This window comes from Euprymna scolopes, unplaced genomic scaffold (genome assembly GCF_053919585.1).
Source record: "Euprymna scolopes isolate OS-2025 unplaced genomic scaffold, ASM5391958v1 sca783, whole genome shotgun sequence".
NCBI lineage: Eukaryota > Metazoa > Mollusca > Cephalopoda > Sepiida > Sepiolidae > Euprymna > Euprymna scolopes.
This window is the reverse complement of record NW_027633861.1, coordinates 1-24,149: the sequence shown is the minus strand read 5'-3', so window position 1 is coordinate 24,149 and position 24,149 is coordinate 1. Positions and strand designations below refer to the sequence as shown.

The 24,149-nt window shown below is 37.5% G+C and overlaps 15 protein-coding genes, 3 non-coding genes and 1 pseudogene across 18 annotated transcripts; 3 read left to right on the top strand and 16 right to left on the bottom strand.

Annotated features, from left to right (window-relative positions):
* Positions 1 to 1,201: 1,201 nt before the first annotated feature.
* LOC145276281 (cyclohexadienyl dehydrogenase-like) lies at positions 1,202 to 2,083 on the bottom strand. Its single transcript, XM_080127705.1, has one exon. It carries the CDS (start codon positions 2,081 to 2,083, stop codon positions 1,202 to 1,204), a length of 882 nt encoding a protein of 293 aa, XP_079983831.1.
* On the bottom strand, positions 2,080 to 3,192 carry LOC145276280 (histidinol-phosphate aminotransferase 1-like). Its single transcript, XM_080127704.1, has one exon. The coding sequence runs from the start codon at positions 3,190 to 3,192 to the stop codon at positions 2,080 to 2,082; it is 1,113 nt and encodes a 370-aa protein (XP_079983830.1).
* Positions 3,193 to 3,203: 11 nt separating this feature from the next.
* Positions 3,204 to 4,295, bottom strand: LOC145276279 (bifunctional chorismate mutase/prephenate dehydratase-like). Its single transcript, XM_080127703.1, has one exon. The coding sequence runs from the start codon at positions 4,293 to 4,295 to the stop codon at positions 3,204 to 3,206; it is 1,092 nt and encodes a 363-aa protein (XP_079983829.1).
* Positions 4,296 to 4,310: 15 nt separating this feature from the next.
* Positions 4,311 to 5,351, bottom strand: LOC145276278 (phosphoserine aminotransferase-like). Its single transcript, XM_080127702.1, has one exon. The coding sequence runs from the start codon at positions 5,349 to 5,351 to the stop codon at positions 4,311 to 4,313; it is 1,041 nt and encodes a 346-aa protein (XP_079983828.1).
* A 1,454-nt stretch (positions 5,352 to 6,805) lies between these two features.
* LOC145276277 (dipeptide-binding protein-like) lies at positions 6,806 to 7,972 on the bottom strand. The gene has a single exon (XM_080127701.1). It carries the CDS (start codon positions 7,970 to 7,972, stop codon positions 6,806 to 6,808), a length of 1,167 nt encoding a protein of 388 aa, XP_079983827.1.
* A 34-nt stretch (positions 7,973 to 8,006) lies between these two features.
* LOC145276275 (outer membrane efflux protein BepC-like) lies at positions 8,007 to 9,344 on the bottom strand. Its single transcript, XM_080127700.1, has one exon. The coding sequence runs from the start codon at positions 9,342 to 9,344 to the stop codon at positions 8,007 to 8,009; it is 1,338 nt and encodes a 445-aa protein (XP_079983826.1).
* A 507-nt stretch (positions 9,345 to 9,851) lies between these two features.
* Positions 9,852 to 11,639, bottom strand: LOC145276274 (elongation factor 4-like; the record flags this gene model as incomplete). The annotated part of the gene is made up of 1 exon (XM_080127699.1): positions 9,852 to 11,639. A coding segment is annotated over one exon (1,788 nt), but the record flags the coding sequence as incomplete, so codon positions are not given.
* A 204-nt stretch (positions 11,640 to 11,843) lies between these two features.
* LOC145276273 (putative periplasmic serine endoprotease DegP-like) lies at positions 11,844 to 13,271 on the bottom strand. The gene has a single exon (XM_080127698.1). The coding sequence runs from the start codon at positions 13,269 to 13,271 to the stop codon at positions 11,844 to 11,846; it is 1,428 nt and encodes a 475-aa protein (XP_079983824.1).
* Positions 13,272 to 13,771: 500 nt separating this feature from the next.
* LOC145276271 (RNA polymerase sigma factor RpoH-like) lies at positions 13,772 to 14,809 on the bottom strand. Its single transcript, XM_080127696.1, has one exon. It carries the CDS (start codon positions 14,807 to 14,809, stop codon positions 13,772 to 13,774), a length of 1,038 nt encoding a protein of 345 aa, XP_079983822.1.
* Positions 14,810 to 14,833: 24 nt separating this feature from the next.
* Positions 14,834 to 15,292, bottom strand: LOC145276270 (molybdopterin synthase catalytic subunit-like). Its single transcript, XM_080127695.1, has one exon. It carries the CDS (start codon positions 15,290 to 15,292, stop codon positions 14,834 to 14,836), a length of 459 nt encoding a protein of 152 aa, XP_079983821.1.
* Positions 15,293 to 15,615: 323 nt separating this feature from the next.
* On the bottom strand, positions 15,616 to 16,614 carry LOC145276269 (GTP 3',8-cyclase-like). The gene has a single exon (XM_080127694.1). The coding sequence runs from the start codon at positions 16,612 to 16,614 to the stop codon at positions 15,616 to 15,618; it is 999 nt and encodes a 332-aa protein (XP_079983820.1).
* A 119-nt stretch (positions 16,615 to 16,733) lies between these two features.
* On the bottom strand, positions 16,734 to 17,354 carry LOC145276267 (thiol:disulfide interchange protein DsbA-like). The gene has a single exon (XM_080127693.1). It carries the CDS (start codon positions 17,352 to 17,354, stop codon positions 16,734 to 16,736), a length of 621 nt encoding a protein of 206 aa, XP_079983819.1.
* A 23-nt stretch (positions 17,355 to 17,377) lies between these two features.
* Positions 17,378 to 17,767, bottom strand: LOC145276266 (cytochrome c biogenesis protein CcsA-like). The gene has a single exon (XM_080127692.1). The coding sequence runs from the start codon at positions 17,765 to 17,767 to the stop codon at positions 17,378 to 17,380; it is 390 nt and encodes a 129-aa protein (XP_079983818.1).
* A 1,353-nt stretch (positions 17,768 to 19,120) lies between these two features.
* Positions 19,121 to 19,202, top strand: Trnay-gua (transfer RNA tyrosine (anticodon GUA)). Its single transcript has one exon. It is a non-coding gene; the product is annotated as a tRNA-Tyr (tRNA).
* Positions 19,203 to 19,252: 50 nt separating this feature from the next.
* Positions 19,253 to 19,324, top strand: Trnag-ucc (transfer RNA glycine (anticodon UCC)). The gene has a single exon. It is a non-coding gene; the product is annotated as a tRNA-Gly (tRNA).
* Positions 19,325 to 19,331: 7 nt separating this feature from the next.
* Trnat-ggu (transfer RNA threonine (anticodon GGU)) lies at positions 19,332 to 19,404 on the top strand. Its single transcript has one exon. It is a non-coding gene; the product is annotated as a tRNA-Thr (tRNA).
* Positions 19,405 to 21,122: 1,718 nt separating this feature from the next.
* On the bottom strand, positions 21,123 to 21,665 carry LOC145276265 (single-stranded-DNA-specific exonuclease RecJ-like). Its single transcript, XM_080127691.1, has one exon. It carries the CDS (start codon positions 21,663 to 21,665, stop codon positions 21,123 to 21,125), a length of 543 nt encoding a protein of 180 aa, XP_079983817.1.
* Positions 21,666 to 21,897: 232 nt separating this feature from the next.
* LOC145276264 (single-stranded-DNA-specific exonuclease RecJ-like) lies at positions 21,898 to 22,566 on the bottom strand. Its single transcript, XM_080127690.1, has one exon. The coding sequence runs from the start codon at positions 22,564 to 22,566 to the stop codon at positions 21,898 to 21,900; it is 669 nt and encodes a 222-aa protein (XP_079983816.1).
* Positions 22,567 to 22,573: 7 nt separating this feature from the next.
* Positions 22,574 to 23,854, bottom strand: LOC145276263 (NADH-quinone oxidoreductase subunit F pseudogene; annotated as a pseudogene).
* Between the last annotated feature and the right edge of the window lie 295 nt (positions 23,855 to 24,149).

Below are 24,149 nucleotides of genomic sequence, written 5' to 3'. Positions count from 1 at the left end.
ATCGTGCTTTATCTGTTTAGTATTTAGTTGGATTTTGGCTGGTGGGGTTTTTTGCTGGGGTTTAACTGCAGGGGTGTTGAGTGTTCCCTCTTTGATGAATTGCTTGACTAATGCTTGAGTTTTCGGTTTAGCTAGGTATTTTTTAGCGGGGTGAGAGACTAAGATGCCAGCTAGTTGAATACCAACCCCTAAACCACCCCCTAAACTACCCCCTAAACTAGCTTTAACAATGAGAGGAGTCGCTGCTGGTATTAGTGTAGATAGTGGATAGATAGCACCTACTGCAGGGACAATAATCGTTGCGGCTTGTATGCTAGGATGCCAGGTGACGGGATCTTTCCAATCATTAACTTGATGCACTTGATTGGCTTGCACTGATTCAGCAGCATTGTCTAATTTTCTTTTACTAATGGGACTCCCCAAGCTCAGTACAGATAAATTGCTCAAGGTATTCCCTAATTTATGATTAATCTGCATGGCTTTTTCCAAATCATTGTTGCCTGCACTATGGGAGATAATGAGCGTTTTATCTTGTTGTTGACGTGATAGTTTAGTCACATCAATACCACTATTTTTGAGGCTTTGTACGAATAATTCACTGGCATCTCCGCTATCTAAGGCTAAATCAACTCCAGCTTGAGTGATGGCATGAGCAGAATGGTGGATGAGTTGATGAGTAAAATTAGCATTATTGATATTGGCTTTCGTGTTAGCTTTAGTAAGGGAGCTTGAGTGCTATAACTCATCCCTCCCAATAATATAGCACAGAGAGTATAACCTAGACAGTTAATAAGTGTATGTTTAAAGGTAGGAGACATGGGCTAGAATTTATAGTGTAGGCTAATCATTCCCCTCCTTGAGGTAGTGGCATGGCTTGGAAAGATAGGTTAGGGGTGCTAGGTGTTTCTGCAGGCGAAGCCATGAAAATTACTATTAAAAGTATGGTGGATAGTTTGAAAGTGTGATGCATGGTTCTTAAAGAGGTGTATTATTTTTTAGGTTTAAGAAAATCACTTGAGCTTAATTCTAACACAGGAGAAACTATGTTATCTCTCCTATTGAATTGATATTCATGCTCCTTTCAACTATCTTTTTTCAATTGTATTGAAATCTATTTTTATGTAAAGTTTTTGCAGAGGGTTAAAGGTGTTTTGAGTGAGATGTTTCTTTTGTTGTTTTGTATAGCGATTAGGGGGAGTGGTTAAGGAGAGTGTTTGGGGTCTTTTTCTTGGTAGAAGTTGTCTCGGGCTGTTTTTGAGATTTGGAAGATTTTTTGTATGTTTTTGCCGTCTTGTTTTTCAATGAGGGTTTGTAGGTGCTGTAGGTCTTGCATAAATTCTGAGAGGGTTTGTTTGAGGGCTGTGGGGTTGCTTAGGCAGATGTCTGTCCACATTTTTGGGTCACTGCCGGCAATACGGGTGAAATCTCGCAATCCTCCAGCAGACCATTCAAAGCAGGATTTTCCATCTCGTTGGTATTGACCGGCAACGATGGTAAAGGCGAGAAGGTGAGGGAGATGACTGGATTTACTGAGTATTTTATCGTGTTGTTGTGCGTCCATGTAGTGGACTTCTGCTTGGCAGGTTTGCCATAGTTTTGTTGCTTGTTGAATTTTTGCTTGGCAGGTGTGTTTGTCTGGGGTGAGGATGATGCGTTTGTTTGTGTAGAGTTCTGCATTGGCGTGTTTGGGTCCAGTTTTTTCTAGTCCAGCAATGGGATGGCAAGGAACAAAGTGGCATGCGTGTTCTTGCCAGTATTTTTTTGCCACTTTCATAATTGAGGATTTGACGCTACCAACGTCAATAACGAGTTGGTGTGGTTGGGGGGCAGGTGAGGTGGAAATGATTTGTTCATTAATAAGCAGGGGAGCTGCGAGTATAATGATGTCAGCTTGGGAGAATATTTCGTTAATTGAGCAAATTTGATCAATATAGCCAAGTTCTTTTGCTTGATGACAACTGTCGCCTGCACTGTAGCCAATTATATGAGGAAATTGCTTGGGGGTGTTTTTTCGTAATGCTAGAGCGAGGGAGCAGGCGATCATACCTGTGCCAATGATGGCGAGTGTTTGTGGAGAGTTCATTTGGGTTTAAGCAGTTTGTGAAGTGTTTGGATAAGGCGTTGGTTGTGTGTGTTTTTGCCCACGGTGATTCTTAGGTGACTGGGCATTTCGTAGCCAGCAATTGGGCGAACGAGTATGCCATTTTGGCTAAGGTTCTGATTGATTTGTTCAGCATTTTCAAACTCGACACAAAGAAAGTTTGCATGGGAGTTGATGTAGGGAATGTTCAGTTGCGTAAGTTGTTGTTGAAGCCATGTTTTTTGTTGTAGGGTTTCTTGGGTAACTTTTTGAATGTGGGCTTGATCTTTTATGGCAGTGATGGCACATTGTTGGGCTAGGGTGTTGGTGTTGAAAGGGGGTCTGACTCGGTTAAATAGGTCAGAGAGATCAGGATGAGAGATGGCATAGCCAATCCTTAGGGCAGCAAGCCCGTATATTTTTGATAGGGTACGTACAATAATTAGGTTAGGGTAATCTTGCAACCATGTGATGGGGTTGCTTTGTTGTTTAGGAGGTAGGTAGTCGTAGTAGGCCTCATCAAGTACAACTAGAATGTGTTTAGGAATCTCTTGTAGAAAGTTTTGAATTTCTGCGTAGGGAATGAAAGTTCCTGTTGGGTTATTGGGGTTGGCAATGAAAATGATTTTAGTATCACTTTCAATTGCTTGCTTCATGGCATTTAGGTTATGTCTGTAATTTTTTGCTGTGGTTTTAATAGGTTTGGCTTGCTGAGTGAGGGTAACTAGGTGGTAGACAATAAAGGCATGTTGTGAGTAGATGGCACTTGTGCCAGGTTGTAGGAAGGCACGGGCAATGAGTTCAAGTATGTCATTAGAGCCATTTCCTAGGGTTAGATACTCTGTTGGGATGTTGTGAAATTTTGCTAGGGTGTGTTTAAGTTCAAAACCATTGCCATCTGGGTAGTATTGTAGGGGAGGAGGATTTTGATAGAGTTTTCGTATGTGTGGAGAGGGTCCCCATAGACTTTCGTTGGAGTTGAGTTTAATAATTTGTGCAGAATCAATGCCAATTTCTCGAATGAGTTCGGATTCTGGTTTACCGGGTTGGTAGGGTTGGATAGTGGCTAGGGAGGGATTAGCGTGGGTTAGCCATGTATTGCTTTGGCTCATTTTAAGGGGAGTTAAGTTATTTGAGAAATTGGGTATGAGCCAAGAATTTTAAGCATGGGAACGTAGTTTTTTAGCTGTTGGATTCCTTCTGCAACAGTTTTATCTTGCTGGTGTCCGCTGATGTCAATGAGAAATAGGTATTCCCATTCACAGGAGCGAGCTGGTCTGGATAGGATTTGACTCATATTGATATGTTTGTCTGCAAGAATTTTTAGGGCTTTTTGCAGTGCACCGGATTCATTTTTAAGGGCAAAAACTAGGGTGGTAGCATCATTTCCGGAGGGTTGAACAGTGTGGTTTCCTATGATGAGAAAGCGAGTGGTATTGTTGCTTTGGTTTTGGATGTTTCTTTGTAGTTCATTGAGTCCGTATTGTTGGGCAGTTTGTGGCGAGGCAATGGCTGAGGATTGTACTTCTTCACTGGCAAGTTTGGCTGCTAAACCGTTGCTTTCAACAAATTGTATTTGCCATTGGAATTGTTCAATCCATTTTGAGCATTGTGCGTAGGTTTGTGGGTGGGTGTAGAGTTTTTTGATGTTCTTGATGCTTGTTTCTTTGCTGAGAAAAGCGTGTTCAATAAGCATTTTAAATTCTGCACAGATGGAGGACTTTTTCATGGCAATGAGACCGTCTGTGCTATTGCTGACGAATCCTTCATAAGAGTTTTCAATAGGAATAATGCCGTAGGAGACTCTTCCACTTTCTACTTCAGAAAAAATGCAATTGATGGTGGGTTGAGGTAGAAAATTAGTGTTTTGTGATTGGCAGAAGTATTTATGGGCAGCCATTTCACTGTATGTGCCAGCAGGACCTAGGTAGGCGATTTGCATGGGTGATTCAAGTGCCCGACAAGATCCAATGATTGCTCGGTAGATGTTGTGTAGATCGTTGGTGTTGATGGGGGTGTTGCTGTGGGTTGCTTGTTGGGCTATTTTGTCAAGAATTTGAGCTTCTCGTTCGTGGCGCATGTAGACAGGGTTTGGAGTTTGTTTGGCTTTGTACTCGCCAACTTCAATTACTGTGTTAGCACGCTTTCCTAGTAGTTCAAGGATTTCTTCATCAATGTGGTCAATGCGTTGTCGAAGTTTTTGTAGTTGATCCATTTTTGTTCTAGGATATTATTTGTGCTTATTGGCAAAGTCTTGCATGAAGTCAATTAGTGCGATAACGCCTGCTTTTGGCATGCTGTTGTACATGCTTGCACGCATCCCTCCAACGGAGGCATGTCCTTTTAAGTTGGTGAGTCCAGCTTGTGTGCTTTGTTCTAAAAAGAGAGAGTTTAAATCTTCTGTTCGCAAACTAAATGGTATGTTCATTGCTGAACGGTATTTGGGAGCAACGGGATTGTTGTAAAAATCTGAACTATCAATGTAGTCATACAGTAGTTTGGATTTTTTTAGATTATTTTGACGCATTTGCCCAGCTCCACCTGATTTTTCTATCCATTGTAGACAGAGAAGTAGGACATACCAAGCAAAGGTTGGCATGGTATTGGGTAGAGAATTTGTGTTGTGTAGATGTTGCCATTCTAGGAGACTAGGGGTATGTGTTTGGTGCTTGCCTATTAAGTCTTCTCTTACGATGCTAATCGCTAAACCGGATATACCAATATTTTTTTGACAGCAGGCATAGAGAACACCAAATTTCTCTATATCAACTTGACAGGATAGAACGTTGGATGATATGTCGATAACGAGGGGAATATCTCCTGTATCAGGAACATAGGAAAACTCCACACCTGAAATGGTTTCATTGTCTGTGTAGTGTATGTAAGTGGTATCATCATTAAATTTCAGTTCTGATTGTTCAGGAACAGTGAGGCTTTGCATGGTGTCGCACAGTATTCTTGTTTTTGTAAATTTTTTTGCTTCTTTATAGGCCTTTAGTCCCCAGTGACCAGTGATGATGTAGTCCGCATAGTGTTTGGGTGAGGATAGATTAAGGGGGATGGTGGCAAATTGCATGCTTGCACCACCGTGCAGGAATAGAACATGATAGTTTTTTGGGATTTTCAAGAGCTTTCTTAATAGTAATTCAGATTGCTCTATAATCTCTGCGAAAGCTTGACTACGATGGCTAATTTCCATGACAGACATACCACTGCCTTGCCAGTCTTCAAGCTCTGCTTTGATTGTTTGGATGACTTCAATTGGGAGCATGGAAGGACCGGGGCTAAAATTAAAAACTCTTGGCATAAAAAATACTTAATTTGTTAGAAAATGGTTTTGTGTGAATGAATTAAATTATGAGTGGAAATGAATAGAGTTTAAAATATATAAGCATTTAAAATATATAAGCATACTGTATATGTTACAATAAGTAGCAATTATAGTACTAGTTGGAATGTTTTTTCATATTACTAGTATTATTGTATCAATTGTTAAATTTATAAGAGATATTTATGATGAAAAAAGTTTCATATTTAATGATGTTTTTTATGGTAGCAACTACGTTTATTTTTTTACCTGCTCAAGCCTATAAAACAAATGTTGAAGTAACAGATGCTTGGGTGCGGGAGCTTCCCTCTAAGTTATCTTCCACAGCACTTTTTATGAATGTTATTAGTAAAGATATGACAGTTAAGCTAGTCACAGTAAGTAGCAATTATTTTAAGAAAGTTGTTATACATAAAACAGCCATGAAAAATGGTGTGATGAAAATGCATAAGCACGGACCGGTATTATTGCCAAAGGGGAAAGAGGTTAAATTTAAGCCACATGGTTTACATGTGATGTTGATGGATCCAATAGATAATGCGGTTGATCAAACGTCTTTTGATTTTATATTGGAGTTCTCAGATAACAGCGAACAGAAAATTACGGCAGTAGTTAAGAAACAATAATTTGTTAGCATTTCAACATGCAGAGAATCAACTACAAATAGCTTAACACAAGGCAAAAAGAAAATTATAACTTTTATAAAGTAGTCGTCGTTCGTGCTTACAGATTATGGTTTTATGCCTCCATTAAATCATTAGAGGATTGCTAAAGTGCAGATCTTGTGGCTCAACGCATAGACTGGGAAACCTTTCTTAACGTGCAACTTAAAGGATGAATGTCTGTTAAGGAAAATTACTGCAGTAATGCAACGAGGAGTGTATAGTTATTTCCCTTATCTCACTAATTAAGTATTCTAAACATTCTAAACATTTGCTTGTGCTTGATAAGTTTATGTTATAAACGTGTTAACAAAGTACTCCAGCCGACCAGTTGACGGTTAGTTTCCTGTTGAGTTTAGTCGTTATTTTTTTAACGTTAGCGAGGATAGATTTAGGAAATTTCCATCGCTTGAAAGCTGGTAGTTTTTCGCTTTTTCACTGAGTATGACAAATTGATTTTCATACCATAGGGAGATATAGGGAAGGTCTTCTTGTAATAAGTGCTCAAGTTTGTAGTAGTATTTTTGTTTATTTTTAATGCTAAGAGCTTGGTCTCCTTGTTCAATATAATTATCAGCTTTTTTACTGATGTAGCGTCCTCGGTTTGCTCCTTTAGGTGGGATCATTGAGCTGTGGAAAACGTAGCGGTAAATGTCTGGTTGCTTAATTCCCACCCATGAAAGGGAGTAGAGTTGAAAATTTCCTTTTTTGACGTCACCATAGAAAGTTCCCCAATCATAGCTTTGAATGTTTGTTTGAATATTTACTTTTCTTAGCTGGTGCTGAAGTAAGGTTGCAACACGTAGGCGAAAGGCAGATTTTGAAGTTTTGTAGCTGAGCTTGAGAGGTTTTTTTTTTGTGATAGCCTAATTCTTTTAGTATTTTCTTTGCCCGTTCGGGATCATAGGGAATGTCTTTGAGTTTATCATCTGATGACCAATGTTCTTTTGGTAAGAGAGCTTGAGCAAGTCTTGCTCGTTTGTTAAATAGGTAATCAATAATTTCTTGTCTGTTAACACCAAGTGCTATGGCTAGACGGATTTTTGGGTTTGAGAGGAGTTTATCTTGCATATTTAATCCTAAATAGGTGTAAACGCTACCGGCATTATCTTTAACGGTTAGTTCCTTTCGTTGTGATAGGTATTTAACGAGTTCTTGCGGGAGTCCGTTTTGAATGATGTCTATTTCACCTTTTAGTATTTGTAGGGCAGTTACGGTATCATCTTTACTCACAAGAAAGTGAAAAATTTTGTTATCTTTTCTGCGTTTGAGAAAAACATCTCCTTCACCATCCCAATGTTCTAAAGAAAAATCACCACTGCTGATGTGCTGCTGAATATCTTTTGTTTTTAATTGCTCTTTGGGGAGAATACCAACAACTAGGTTGGCTGGAAATAAAATATCTGGTTTTTCAAGGATGAAATCAGCACTTTTATTATCGATCTTTATAATTTTTTTGATGTTTTTTAAACTGCCTCGATGTGGTGAACCAATCTTTTTGTCTAGAACTGATTGGTAAGTGGCAATTAGATCATCAATGGTAACTGGGCGACCGTTGCTGAATGTATGTTTACCTATAATTGTAAATCGATAGTGAGAATTGGAATTGTTAATTTTTTGCCAATTACATAGCCAACTTATGGGTTTCTTTTTGTCATCAAATTTAATAGGGGCTTTGTATAATAGTTGAGCAATGCGAAAAGAGGTGGCATCGGTTGCAAAACGTGGGTCTAGTGTGCGTGGTGCTGATTTGATGGCAAAAACAAGATCTCCTCTATTGTGAGAATTAGGTGATTTTTTTTTGGTAGTGGATTGTGAGTGTGCAATATTGCCACTTAATAATACAGTGCTAATAAAAGCAATAGAAATAAATTGAAATTTGAATTTAGTAAAGATAGTCATGTGGATAGTGGTGCAGTTTTATTTTTACAAATCTTTATTGAGGTAAATCTTCAGCTCGTAGTTGACCAATAATTAATTTATAGTTAAGGTAGTTTATCCAATGTTGATAGATGCTTTGTGCTAAATTAATTTGGGCTCGTTGATAGTCACGTTGTGCCTGTAGAACGTTAGGTAAGTCCTCAGTGCCAAGTTCGTAGCCTTGTGTGTAGGCATCGTATGAAATTTTTGCTGCACGCACTTGTTGTTTGATTGCAGGAATGCGTTTTTCATTGGCTTGTAGTCTGGCTATGATGGTATTTAGTTGCGATTTAGTTTGTAGAATAGAGGATTTTAACAGAGATTTTTGTTGGTTGAGTTGTGCATAAGCTTTGTTTAGATTGCCTTGATTACGAAATCCGCTGAATAATTCCCATGAAAATTGCAGGGTGAGGAGTAGGGGGTCTGCTACAGTTATGTTACTGCCAGTTTCGGTGTATTTGGTTTGATTATAAGAAAAATTGAGGGAGATTACGGGGTAGAAATCTCCTCTTTTTTCTGCTATGCTTAAAGTGGCTGAGTCAAGTGCCTTGAGTTGACGTTGAATAGAGAGATTGTTTTGTAGTTTTGATGCATAGGAGTCTGTTGTACTAATGATGGATTGTTGTTTGCTCCATGATGGAATAGTGTTGATAGGTATTCCTGCTAGGTGGGATAGGTTTTGTATGGCTATATCGTAATCACTTTGTCTTTGGATTTGGTTAGCAATAGCGAGTTTAAAGGCAGCTTCGGCTTGCACAACATCTAGCTTTTTACCAAAGCCAACTTGTAGGGATTGTTTGGCTTTGTCTTGAATTTTTTTTGAGGATTTAACTTCAATTTCGGATAAGTCTTTGTTGTTGGCAGCAAGGAGAACCGCTGTCCATTTTTGAGCAATATCAATAATGAGTTTTTGGCGTATGGATTCAATAGCGAGTCGGTTGCTGTCAATTTGTGTATCCAGTTGCCCGATGCGGTCAAAAATTCCGGATTGATAGAGAATTTGTGTTACGGATAGGGCAAGAACGTTTTGATTATAAGGTGCCGCATCGGTATTATCGGATCTTCGTAAACTATAGTTGGCTGAAATAGTGGGGTATAGGGATGATTTTACGATTAACTTATTTGCATGAGAAACATTAAGGTTTGCCATAGAAGTTTGTAGTTCTGGGGAGAATTTTAGGGCAATGTTGTATAGGTCTCTTATGCTGTTATAGTGAATATTTTTTTTTTCTTTTTGGGTAAAAAATTCTTTGTAGTTTGAAGAATTTGTGTTTTCTAAAGTATTTGCATAGGAAATAATCGTGGAGAAGGCTAGGATATGGAAGAGGAATAGGAACTTTAATAGTTTAGGCATACTTGCTAGGTGTGTTTGTCATTTCGTGTTAGTAATGAGGTATTGTAGTATTCTACACAGTCGGTGACTTCTTTGCCAATCCATGGTGGTATGGAAAAAGTTTCTTTTTCGTTTTTTAGTTCAATTTCAGCGATAATTAGTGGGGCATGAGTTCCAAGAAATTTATCAACTATCCATTTTTTTCCCTCATGTATTATTGTATGTCGTTTTTTTTCTATGGTGGAGTATATGCATAGAAAATCTAGCATATATTGGGCTTCAGTATAAGGAATAGGGTATTCAAATTCATCACGTGATATTCCTATCTCTAAACTTTTAATGGTAATAAAAGCTTGTTTATCTATGGTACGGATACGTACGGATGATTTACTTGGGTTTTTTTGTGTTTGTTCAGCAGGTAAGATTAGGTATCCTTGTTTAATGGTTTGGGTTGTATGAATATGTTGACACCATTCGTTATTTTTAATGAGGAATTTTCGTTCAATCTCTCGTGCCATGTTGTTATGTTTAGGTGTTCAACATGATTTTGAATGCTTCTTGTGGTAATTCTACTTTGCCAATAGCCTTCATTCTTTTCTTTCCTTTTTTTTGTTTTTCAAGGAGTTTTCGTTTACGACTGACATCCCCTCCATAGCATTTTGCTGTAACATTTTTGCGTAGGGCTTTAACGTTGGTTCTGGCAATTATTTTTCCACCAATAGCGGCCTGTAGGGCGACTTCAAACATTTGTCTGGGTATGAATTCTTTGAGTTTTTCAATCATGGTTCGCCCTCGTGATGTAGCAAAAGTTCGATGCATTAGGATAGCCAGTGCATCAACTTTTTCACCGTTAATCATGATGTCTACTTTCACCAGATCGGAGGCTTCGTAGTCAGAAAGTTCATAGTCCATTGAGGCGTAGCCACGACTAATTGATTTGAGCCGTTCAAAGAAATCAATGACAATTTCAGCAAGTGGGATATTGTAGCTTAATTGGACTTGTGAGCCGTGGTATTGAATGTTGCGTTGTTGCCCTCGTTTTTCCATGCATAGGGTAATGATATTGCCAACATATTCATTTGGGGTGTATATTTCTGCATGAACCATGGGTTCAAGTATGCTTTCGATTAATGTAGTTTCCGGTAGGTTGGAAGGGCTTTCAATGGATTGTAAGTCTCCGTTTTTCATGATAACTTGGTAGACTACGGTGGGGGTGGTGGAAATCAGTTCAAGCTGGTATTCTCTTTCTAAGCGTTCTTGGATGATTTCCATATGCAGCAGTCCAAGAAAGCCACACCTAAACCCAAAACCAAGAGCATCAGAGGTTTCTGGCTCATATTGTAAGGCTGCATCATTGAGCTGTAGCTTACCCAGTGCTTCTCGTAAGTCTTCATAGTTTTCAGCTGATATAGGGTAGAGACCGGCAAATACACGAGGTTGTATGGATTTGAATCCTGATAGAGGTTCTTGTGCTGGATGTGAGCTTGAGGTGAGGGTATCACCTACTGGAACTCCATATATATCTTTTACACCAGCAACCATGTAGCCAACGGATCCATTGGTAATTTTTTCTTGTGGGGTGCGTTTGGGTGAGAATATCCCTACATCGGTAATAAGGTGTTTTTCTTTGGTAGACATCACAGTTATTTCACTGCGTGAGGATAGCTCACCCGCAACAACTTTAACCAGTGAGACAACACCAAGATAACTATCAAACCATGAGTCAATAATGAGAGCTTGCAGGGGTTCATCACTTCTATCGATTGGAGCAGGAATGTATTCAATTACAGCAGCAAGTAATTCTTCAATACCAATGCCACTTTTAGCACTGACACACACGGCATTTTCAGCTGAAATACCAATGACATCTTCAATTTCTTGTTTGGTTTTTTCAATGTCAGCTGCAGGGAGGTCTATTTTGTTGATAACTGGAATGATTTCTAAACCTAGTTCGATTGCTGTGTAGCAATTGGCAACTGTTTGAGCTTCCACTCCTTGCGAGGCATCGACAACAAGCAGAGCACCATCGCAAGCGGCAAGTGAACGTGATACCTCATAGGAAAAATCAACGTGTCCAGGAGTGTCAATGAAATTAAGGTTGTAGGTGGTTTGATCTTTGGGAAATAGGTATTGTAAGGAAACGCTCTGGGCTTTGATGGTAATGCCTCGTTCTTTTTCAATTTCCATTGAATCGAGTACTTGTTGGGTCATTTCACGTTTAGATAAGCCTCCACAATGTTCTATCAGACGATCGGATATTGTTGATTTTCCGTGATCAATATGGGCGATGATAGAGAAGTTTCTAATGTTCACTAGGCTACTACAATGTTTGGTTTATATATAATTTTACCGATTTTCTTACTTTATATTTTTATGATATTAAGCAAGAGAAGAGTAAGGCCTATTATCTTGATATATTTTATTCGCACAGTGTTAAGAGGTTTTATAACAAATGAAGTAAAAATAGATAAGTGATTATTCTTAAATGTAAAACTATATAGAGTGTGCAAATAGTTGCTTTTATGGTAAATATATCGTTGTAAATTGATATTGGTTGTTTCGATAGATTAATATACGTAGGCGTGTTTTTTGCGGCGCATTTTTAATAATTTTACGGAAATTACGTACGGATTTAATGACTTTGTCTTGCATCGTTAGAATAATATCTCCTGCTTGAATACCAGATCGGTCTGCTGGACCATCAGGTGTAACCGATTTAACTTCAATTCCTTGCTGGAGTTGTTCAAAGGTTTCTTCATCTAAATTAATGACTTTGATTCCTGCTCTCTTGATATGAAATCCTGAGGCGTTTGATTTTTTGTTAGATGATGCGATTCTTTCATCATTAGAGAGTTTTTTTACACGTACATAAATGGTTTTTTCTTTGCCATTGCGGATAATTTTAACAGGTACTTTTTTATCTATAGGAGTGATGCCAACAATGGGAGGAAGGTTATAGGAACGATTTATTTTTTGCCCGTTAAATTCAGTGATGACATCTCCTGCTTTAATTCCTGATTTTTCTGCAGGAGTGTCTTCAAATACTCTAGCAATTAAGGCTCCGTGTGGGAATTTCATGTTAAAGGTTTCTGAAAGTTCTGAGGTGACTTCTTGAATTTGCACACCAAGATAACCACGAGTGACTTCCCCTTTTTCTTTTAGCTCTTTTACAATATGTTTGACTAAGTTTGAGGGGATGGCAAAAGAGACACCCATAAAACCACCACTACGACTGTATATTTGGGAGTTTACACCAATGACTTTGCCTTTTAAATTAAAAAGAGGACCACCTGAGTTTCCCGGATTGATGGCAACATCTGTTTGAATAAATGGCACATAGGAATCTGATGGCAGGCTTCTTTCTTTGGCACTGACAATACCAGCTGTAACAGAGTAGTCAAAGCCAAATGGTGAGCCAATGGCTATCACCCATGCACCGACTTTGAGTTTAGTTGAATCACCTAAAACCATAAAGGGTAGGTTGTCTCTTTCAACTTTGAGTAAAGCTAAATCAGTACGTGGGTCACTTCCTATAATTTGTGCTTTGCTAACTTTTAAGTCATTAAAGCGTACAAAGACTTCATCTGCACCATCGATTACATGATGATTGGTAACCACATATCCATCTTTACTGATGATAAATCCTGAACCAAGGGAGCTGTGTTGGGGAGCACCATGCGGTTGTTTTTCATCTTGTTCAGATTCTTCATCAGGATGATTAAAGAAGTAACGCAACCATTCCTCAGGGATTCCTCGATACTGAGGAGGAATAGATTGTCTACTATTAGGAATGTATTTTTTTGTGCTAATATTTACAACTGCTTGGCTTTGTTTTTCTGCTAATTTTGTAAAATCAGGAAGTTTAGCCTGTAGAAGGGTAGAAAAAATAAGCAAAGAAAATATGCCTATTGAGGAGATTTTTTTGTATTGTGTTAGGGTAGTGTTCATTTTGATTTTTTGTAGCAGTATTTATAATGATAGGTAATATTGTATTATTAATATGGTTTGAATGTTTATTTTCAATTAATTTCTATAATTTGTAGTCCGAAGTGATGTTTTTTTGTCCATTGACTGCAAAGTAGCCATACTAAGGTAGTTAGGCTTAGTGAGATGGGTAGGCTCCACCATTGAGAAGGGAGTACCGATAGGGTGAACAGTAATAAAATAGTGGGAAATAGCCATAATAATACTTGTATAAGAAGAAAATTTGTTGGAGAGAGAGTAAGGGTTATATCACTTCCAACAGTGAGTTCGTTCTTGGAATAAATGATTGTTTTTGAGCAGTGATGTGATGACTTAGTAAAGATTTTTTGCCACAGTAACGATCCACAAAATCCGCCACAACAAGTCCCTTGATTGGGTTGGCAGGGTAATTTTTTTAAGTTAAGCGTGTAGTATTGTTTATCTTTACTGACTACTTTAGCATACATGTGGATAGATTCGCTCATTTAGGTATCTTGTAACATTTTGTTTTTAATTTTTTTTAAGGCAGCAGCTTCGATTTGTCGGATTCTTTCTAAGGAAACTTGATATTTATCAGAGAGGTCTTTGAGCGTGACTTTATTTCCTGATAACCAGCGTTCTTGTATGATTTTTTTGCTACGTTCATCCAGTTCGGTAATGGCACTAAGCATCGCTTGTTTTTGGTATTCAAAACTATCTGAGTCAAGTAGGTTTTTTTCTGGAGAATAGCGGTTATCTGATAGGTATTGTGCTGGTACTAGGCTGGTATTCTCATCATCATTTTCATCAACATCAAATGTTGCATCGGTCTGGGTCATTCTCCCTTCCATTTGATAAACATCAGATACTTTTACATCAAGTTTTTTAGCGATATGTTCTGCTTCATCTTGATCAATCCAATCGAGATCTTTTTTTGAGCTTCTTAGTTTGAAAAATAGCTTGCGTTGTGCTTTAGTCGTTGCCATTTTGATGATACGCCAATTTTTAATGATAAATTCATGAATTTCAGCACGTACCCAGTGCGAGGCAAAGGACATCAGTTTGACTTTTTTTTCTGGTTGAAAGCGTTTGACTGCACGCATGAGCCCAACATTGCCTTCTTGTACTAAGTCAGGAAGTGGTAGCCCGTATCCAGAATAGGTTTGTGCAATGGCAATAACGTAGCGTAGATTACTAAAGACAAGCTTTTGAGCGGCTTCTAAGTCATTGTGTTGATGAATTCTATCAGCTAGCTCCCATTCTTCTTCACTGGTGAGTTTAGGAGCTGAATTGGCACTTTGTATATATTTTTCAAAACTACTAGTGTCTTGAAAAGAGATTAGAGCCTTGTTTTCTTGATTATTTGTACTGTGTGATTGATTTTTAGAAAGGCTAGAGTTAGCACTGATTTCTAGGGTGCTTTCATCAATATTTACAGATTTTTCAAGTTCTTTAAACTCTTCAAACTCATTAATATCAACAAAGTCTTCTTGTATATCATTTTCAGTAATGGGTATCAATGAATTTTGCTCTATTTTAGTCATATTTTATTGGATATGCCTAATTTTTTAGTAATTAATTTGTAAAGCAAGCTCTTTATCTTGGGGATTTTGTTCAACCCAAGCGCTATTGCCATTTTCGTAAAATTCTTTTTTCCAAAAAGGAGCTTTTACTTTAAGTGAATGAATGATAAATTCGCAGGCTTGCATGGCTGGAACTCGTTGGTATGCTCCACATATGACTAATACAATGTTGTCTGATGGCTTTAATTTTCCTATTCTATGTATAACTAAGCAGTTTTGTAGTGTCCATTTTTCTTTTGCTTTCTCGCAAATTTCTTGTAGAGATTTCTCTGTCATATTTGGATAGTGTTCCAGATAGAGCGATTGAACTTTAGTTTTGGAATGGGCATTAAAATCACGTACTAAGCCAACAAATACAGAAATTGCTCCAATATCGTTATGTTCTTTGGTAAGGAAATCAATTTCTTTTTGGATATTAAAGTCTTCTTGTTGAATTTTAATCATTTTGTTTTATCTTGTTTATAAAAAATAGATAGGATGGCCAAAATGTATAATGAAATTTAGAGAGTATTTATTTCTTATCCTCCTGTAATAGGCGGAAATAAAGCAACTTCGACATTATCAGGAAGAGGGTCTTCCCAAGAACTTATTTGTTGATTAATAGCAATTTGAATGTTCGGATTGCTAATTGCTGTGTGCCAATTTTTACCACGTGAACATAAGTATTGTTTTAACTCTAATGCTGTAGAGAAAGAATGTTCTATTTGTTCTGTGCCAGTTTGTAACTCTTCTTTTAATTTGGCAAAGTATAACACGGTTATCATATGTTATCCTCCTAATGAGACCATTTTTTGAAATACAATGTTGTGGCGATTTTCATTGAAATAGTGTCTTTCTGGCTTAAGTTCTATGGCTTGGGTGATTAGTTTGTCTAAATCTGCATCACTTATGTTGTCTCTTATAGGCTCTCTTAAGTCGACTGAGTGTTCTTGCCCTAAGCATAGTGCTAAGCGCCCTCTAGATGTTAATCTCACTCGGTTACATGTTTCACAAAAGTGCTGAGAAACTGCCGAGATGATGCCAATTCCTAAATGTTTACTAGGAGTCCGATAATATTTTGCTGGACCGCCTCCTTGTCGACTAATGCTCGGGATAAGAGTTTCGCCAAGGTGATTTTCTACACGTTGGATAATCTCTTGCATAGACATGTGTTGATGCATGGAATCAACACCGGGTTGACCAATGGGCATAATCTCAATAAAGCGTAGCTCAAGTCCACAATCCATACTCCAGTCAATTAGTTTTTCAATTTCATCATCATTAACCCCTTTTATCATAACGGTATTAATTTTGATTGGATCAAATCCTTGCTCCTTTGCTTTAATAATTCCTCGCAATACGGCTTCTAAGTTTCCACCTCGGGTAATAGTATTAAATTTCTTAGGGTTAATCGAATCCAATGAAATGTTAAGACGCTTAATTCCTGATTGATAGAGGATTTGAGCATAGCGTTCTAAACGTGTGCCGTTGGTAGATAATGAGAGATCAATATGTTTCTCTAATTCATGTATATTGCTTGCTATTTTTGGTAAATCTTTGCGTAGAAGGGGTTCTCCTCCAGTAAACCGGAAGCGTTCCACACCAAGTCTGATAAATGCTTGGCATATGCGTGTGATTTCATTAGCATCAAGATATTCCGTGTATTTTCCTTTTAGGTGTCCTCCTTTAGCAGGTGAGCAATAGCTACATTTTAAGTCGCATTTGTCTGTAACGGAGACTCGTAAATAGGTTATTTGACGATTAAATGAATCAATGAGTTTGGGCATTTTCCTATTGTTTTAATTATTCCAAAAAATATTTAACTATCATTTGTATGGTTGCTAAGATAAAATAATTTGAATTTTTGATTGCTTGCGTGTATGAATATATAAAGTAGCAAAAAGTTTTATCTTTTTTTTAATAGGTAGTTGATGACATCAAATACTTTTTCAGGACTACCTGCTGAACTATTGGATACACGATATTTTCCATTGACAATAAAAGAGGGTACGCCTTCAATACCTGATTTTTTTGTGAGTTCTTTAGCTTTTTTCATTAAGTTTTTAACGGCAAAGCTTTCATAAGCTTCATTGACTGCTTTTTTATCTATACCAACACTGGCAAATAAATCATATATATCTTGTCTTGATTGTAGTTTGCCAGAGAAATATCGTTCATAGATTTCCCCGTGTAGTTCATATTCTTTGTTAAGAACTTTTGTGACATAGAAAAGCTTAACTGACCATGTGATGCGTGGTGAGTAAAATGCTGGTTGGTATTCGAAGTTGACTTTAGAGGGTTTGGTTTTTAGCCATTTTTCAACCAAAGGTTCAGTTTTTCTACAGAAAGGACAGCCAAAGTAAAAAAACTCAACAACTTCAGGTTGTTTGCCAATAGTAAATTGATTTTTTGCTTCAATTACTGTGTAATGCTTCCCTTCAACATATTCGGCTTTTGCTGATAGGTTGAGTACAGCAAATAAAACGATAAAGATGGAAAATTTTATATAAAAATTGGATTTATGCATAGTATTGTATGATGGATAAAAAATTAAAGTTCTCCATAAGAATGGAGACCGGATAAAAACATATTAACGCCAAGAAAAGCAAAGAGTGTGACAAACAGACCAATGATGGCCCACCATGCCATTAAGCTTCCTCGCCAGCCTTTAGAAATTCTTAAATGTAGCCAAGCGGCATAGTTTAGCCAAACAATTAATGACCACGTTTCTTTGGGATCCCAAGACCAATAACCTCCCCAAGCTTCAGCTGCCCATAATGCCCCAAGAATGGTAGCAATGGTGAAGGCTAAAAAGCCAAGTGAGATAGATCGATAAGTGATTTCATCAATGGTGGATAAATCTGGCATGTTTTGTATCCATGAAGCAAGGCTGGGATTTTTCTGTAGCTTGTTGATGATTAGCCATGCTACAGAAGTCATTGCAGCAAGAGAGAGTGCACCATAGGCAATGAAGTTAGCGGGTACGTGAATTTTCATCCAATATGAGTTTAGTGCAGGGACTAGGGGTTGTATGTGGTAGGCGTCACGTTCAAAAGCATACCAAAGCAGGAAAGCGACAGCCATTGAAACGACAAATAAAGCAAAAAAACCTAATGTATAGTTTTTTATGCGTTTTTCGGTATAGAGATAGATAAGTGTGGTAATTAAACAAAAAAGTATGAATACTTCATAAAGGTTGCTAACAGGAATATAGCCGATAGAGGGGTCAATTAAGTAGGATTCATGCCAACGAACAAGCAAGCCAACAAAGCCCATGATGATGGCACTCCATGCTAAGCGATTAGCAACTAATGCAGTAAATTTGTTGTTAGAAAAAATATGGATAAAGTAAGCAATGGTTGAAAGTATCAATAAACTACTCATCCACATAATGGCGGATTGACTTGCAAACAAGTATTTTAGCCAAAAATTATTTTCAACTATGCTGAGAGTTTCTTGATATTGCCATAAAGAAAATAATGTGAGTATTCCTATTATGATAGCGGTGTAGCAGAATTCTTTCCAGCAATAGCTTAGATAGAATAAAGCAAAAGATGAGCTAATAAAGATGATGATTTCATAGATATTCATGGCATCGATATAGCGATAGCCAGCAAATAAAAACAGAGTGATAAGTGCCCATGAAGACGGATGCAGTAATGGATTTCTGACAGAAAAACCGTTTGAGGAAGGATTTTCCAATAGGGTATGAGTTTTATTGTCTAACATGAGTAAGTAGTATAGCCAATTCAGTTTGCTTATTTATCTGTTTTATTATGTGATTAGTAAGAAACACCTTATGTGTTATTGGACGTATTAACTATGTAAAAATTTATATCTCTTGCTAGTAGAATTATACAGGGAATAGGGGGAAATTATTTAAACTGTAAGTAGATATACAAATATACAAATAGATATACAAATATACAAAGTATCAAGCAACTATGAAACAAACCCTATAGCAAAAGCAAAAGCAAAATAAAAAAATATAAAATCAAAGAAATGATGATAACTCTATTACTATTAAAAAGTGGTTTTTATACACAGACATTATTTTTCTCTTGTAGGCTTGTAGGATAGGATTAATGGTGCTATTGATACTTTAAAAAACTGATTATAAATCTATCATTAGATATGATTTTGAGTTATAATTTCATAGCTGGTGCTGGTGTTTTAATAAGTCAAATTGCTTCGTTGATTGCATTGGTTTTTACTGGTAGTAAATATAGTAAAACATTTATCAGCATAATAATTACTACCTCATTTATATCACTTTGTAAAGTGTGTAGCAATGGTGGGATTCCCGAGCGGTCAAAGGGGGCAGACTGTAAATCTGTTGGCACAGCCTTCGAAGGTTCGAATCCTTCTCCCACCACCACAAACATTCTATTGTTTTGTGGCTAGCATGAGGAATTTGATTAGTAGGCGAGCGTCGTATAGTGGCTATTACCTCGGCCTTCCAAGCCGAAGACGTGGGTTCGATCCCCATCGCTCGCTCCATTTGGCTCATGTAGCTCAGGTGGTAGAGCACTTTCTTGGTAAGGAAGAGGTCACGGGTTCAATTCCCGTCATGAGCTCCAGTGAGAGATCGATTTTACATATTTAGGTAAGTATTGAGTTTAATTTTAATATTTTTGGTAGTCAATAAAAAATAAGTTTTAGGAGATAATTCTATGGCAAAAGAAAAGTTTGAGCGGACGAAACCGCATGTAAACGTAGGTACTATTGGACACGTTGATCATGGTAAAACAACCTTGACAGCAGCTCTAACAATCTACTCAGCGAAAAAATTTGGCGGTGAGTCTAAGGCATATGATCAGATTGATAATGCACCTGAAGAGAAGGCTCGTGGTATCACAATTGCTACCGCTCATGTTGAGTATGAAACTGATACTAGACACTACGCTCATGTTGATTGCCCAGGACACGCTGATTATGTGAAAAATATGATTACCGGTGCTGCACAAATGGACGGAGCTATTTTGGTTTGTTCTGCCGCAGATGGACCCATGCCTCAAACCCGTGAGCACATTCTTTTAGCACGTCAGGTAGGTGTTCCTTATATCGTAGTTTTTCTAAATAAGGCTGATATGGTTGATGATGAGGAATTACTAGAGTTGGTTGAGCTTGAAGTAAGAGATTTGCTTAATCGATATGAATTTCCAGGTGATGATACGCCAATCATTATGGGTTCTGCATTAAAGGCAGTTGAAGGTGATACCAGTGATATTGGTGAGCCAGCTGTACAAAAATTACTGGATACTTTAGACAGCTACATTCCTGAGCCTAAGCGTGATGTGGAAAAAGATTTTCTTATGCCTATTGAGGATGTATTCTCTATTCAAGGAAGAGGTACGGTTGTAACAGGAAGAGTCGAAAGTGGTGTGGTTACTGTAGGCGATGAAGTCGAAATTGTTGGTATTCGTGAGACAACTGTTACAACAGTAACTGGTGTGGAAATGTTTAGAAAGCTTCTTGACCGTGGTGAAGCAGGTGATAATGTTGGTGTTTTATTGCGTGGTACTAAGCGTGAAGATGTTGAACGTGGACAAGTTCTTGCTAAAAAAGGAACTATTACTCCACACACTAAATTTGAGTGTGAGGTGTATGTGTTAAGTAAGGAAGAGGGTGGTCGTCATACGCCATTTTTCTCTAACTATCGTCCACAGTTCTATTTTAGAACAACAGATGTAACGGGTGCTACAGAGTTGCCTTCAGGAACAGAAATGGTAATGCCTGGTGATAACATTAAGATGGTTGTTACGTTAATTAACCCAATTGCTATGGCAGAAGGTCTTCGCTTTGCGATTCGTGAAGGTGGTCGTACAGTTGGTGCTGGTGTAGTATCTAAAGTTATTGAGTAATAAGTAACTCACTAATGAAATAAAAAAGGAGCCAATTGGCTCCTTTTTTTTTTACTGTAAAGTCAAATCAGCTATAGCACACATATTTATATTATCAGAACTATATAGGTCTATTTGCTCAGGATAAAGCTTTCTTATAAACAGTACTTATTTATTATGTAAGCTTTTTATATGCTTTACGACAAGTTGAAGAGAGGATTTTCCTGCATAGTATTTTTCTTTAAGTTCATAGATAAGCTGTATTTGATCACCAGCTTGATGATTGCGAGGAAATTTTTGATTGAAAGCAATACATTCAAGGTGTCTTTTTTCATCTATTTTGACAGCAAAGAGAGAATGTTCGCCACGTTGTTGATGCCATAGTATTTGAAAATTCCCATCAAAAAGAGGGCTTGGAAAGGCATTCCCCCATGGAATATTTCTTAATTGTCTTACAGTTTGTAGACTAAAAATTCATTCTCTAATGTTCCATCTGTCTCAAGGTTTTGCTTGTAAATAGTTGATTTATTAATAATTTTATTGACTTCTCTATTAATGCAGTCACGGAATTTTGCATAATTGTGTAGCTCAATATTCACACCAGCTGCCATGGCATGCCCACCATAGTTGTTGATAAGTTCAGGATTGTTACGTTTAACTGCTAATAATAGTTGATTCATGTTAATTCCGGGTATGGAGCGTCCAGAACCTTTTAATGTGCCATTTTTTTCCTGTGAGAATATAAAACAGGGGCGATATAATTGTTGTTTTATTTTTCCTGCAATAATGCCAATAACTCCTACATGCCATTCAGCTTTATAAGCAAGTTTTACAAAATCTTCTGACATTTGTTCATTTTCAATGATATAGAGTGCTTCGTTATATATTCTTTTTTCTAATTGTTTTCTTTGTGTATTGTAATCATTAAGTTTCTTTGAAAGTATCGTTGCTTTTTTTGAGTCATTAGTGATTAGCCATTCGACACCATCACGCATATTACTCATTCTGCCAGCAGAGTTGAGTCTAGGAATAAGTTGGAAAGAGAGGTCTTGGGTATCGGGTGTATTAATATTGCCATATTTTTTTAGTAGTATAGAAATACCCATCCTGCATTGATTGTTTTGAATAAGCTGGAGTCCTTTGGCAACTAGAATTTTATTATTTTTGTCAAGCTCCATTACATCGGCAATGGTGCCAATAGCAACTAAGTCTAAATATTTAGCTAAATTAGGTTTGTTGTATTCTGAATGAATAAAACCAGCCTTTTTTTTCTAAATGATGGCGAACTCCTGAAAGAGTATAAAATGCAACGCCAACACCGGCTAAATGTTTACTAGGAAACTGACAATTTGTTAGATTAGGATTAACAATACTATCAGCATCAGGAAGAACTTCAGGAGGAATATGATGATCGGTGATAATGACTTGATAACCCAATTCTTTTGCATGTTTAACCCCTTCATTTGCACTAATTCCTAAATCAACAGTAATGATGAGTTGAAAGTCTAGTTTATTATGGAGTTTGTCAATCAGTTCTATTGACATACCATATCCTTCATCAAAGCGATCAGTACTATGAAATTGTACGCTTGCTCCCATTTCTTTCAATAATAAAAAAGATAGTGCTGTTGCAGTGGCACCATCGGCATCATAATCTCCGATAATGAGTATTTTTTGTGAGCTTATAATAGCATTGCTGATAAGTTCTGAGGCTTTATCCAATCCAGTGAGTTTTTTGCTAGGAGACAAATATTGTAAATCAAAAATGGCTTCTTCAGGAGAAGAAATGTTTCTTTGAGCAAGTATGCGTCTAACCAATAATGGAAGTTCCTCAGGAAGTTGGTTAAGCAGTGCCTCATTGGTTTTTCGGCGAATAATATTAATAGAATGATGCATGGGTGTATTAAGAAGAGATGAGGGCTTCAAATTCCTTTCTAAAATTTGTTACGATGCTGATTGCAGGAACGGCTGCTGCATCTCCTAATCCACAAATAACATTTCCTTTAATACGTTTGGCAACATCTTGTAAGTTATCAAGATCTTCTCGAGTTCCTTTTCCTTTTCGAATACGTTGAACAACACGATATATCCATCCAGTACCTTCTCGGCAAGGTGTACATTGACCACAGGATTCGTTGTAGAAAAAATCTGCAAGATTTTCTAATACTTCAACCATATTAGTATCTTCATCCATGATAATTACTGATCCAGCTCCTAAGCTAGAGTTTTGCTTACTTAGACTATCAAAATCCATATTTGCTTGCATAGCTGCTTCCCCAGTAATGACTGCTGTGGAAGGACCTCCGGGTATCACCGCTTTGAGTTTTTTATCATTTCTCATTCCACCGGCTAAAGCAAGTAAATCTTTAAATGGTGTACCCATTCTTAGCTCGTAGTTTCCCGGTTTATTGACATGTCCAGAAACAGAAAATATTTTACTACCACCTGAATTTTTCACTCCAATATCTTGAAACCATTGCCCACCTTTTTCGAGAATAACAGGTATGGAGCAGAGCGTTTCTGTATTATTAACCACAGTAGGTTTGCCATATAAACCATAGCTAGATAGGTATGGCGGTTTAAAGCGAGGCTGTCCTTTTTTTCCTTCTAAAGATTCAATTAATGCTGTTTCTTCGCCACAAACGTAAGCACCAGATCCAGCATGATAGTAAATATCTAAGGAGGTTTGAGAGTTCATGATATTGATTCCAAGCAGTCCTCTCTCATAAGCTTCTTTTAGTGCTTGGTTAAAGCAGTTAATTGGCCCAACAAATTCACCACGAATATAGTTATAGCATTGTCGTGCTCCAATAACATAGGCAGCAATTGCCATGCCTTCAATGAGTTGGTGAGGGTTGTAGCGTAAAATATCTCGGTCTTTAAAAGTTCCCGGCTCACCTTCATCTGAGTTGCATACTAGATATTTTTCACCATCAATGTGACGAGACATAAAGCTCCATTTTAGAGCAGTTGGAAAACCAGCTCCTCCTCGTCCACGGAGGTTAGAAATTTGTATTTCTCGCATGATTTGTTCAATGGATATGTCGCCTTTTAGGATTTTTGTCCATATTTGATAACCGCCATTTTTAATGTAGACATCGATATCCCATGATTTAGGTTTATCAATGAAGCGGAAGCAAACTTCATTTTTTGCAAGGTTTGTGGGTGGCTGGTTATTTGGCATTGGGTGTGGTGGAAGAGTTTTTTGATGTGCATTCAAGAGAATCTAATAAATCACGTGTGGATTGTTCGGTTAGATTCTCATAATAATGATTTCCAATCATCATAACAGGCGATCCTCCACAGGCTCCTAGACATTCTACTTTTTTAATAGAAAATAATTGAGGGTCATCTGTTGCTTCGATTCTTTCTGTGATTATTTGTAAAATTTGTTGATAACCATTAAGCAGACAACTTATTCCTTGACAGATGCAGATTTGGTGTTTACCGCTCGGTTTATGGTTAAAAAGTGCATAGAA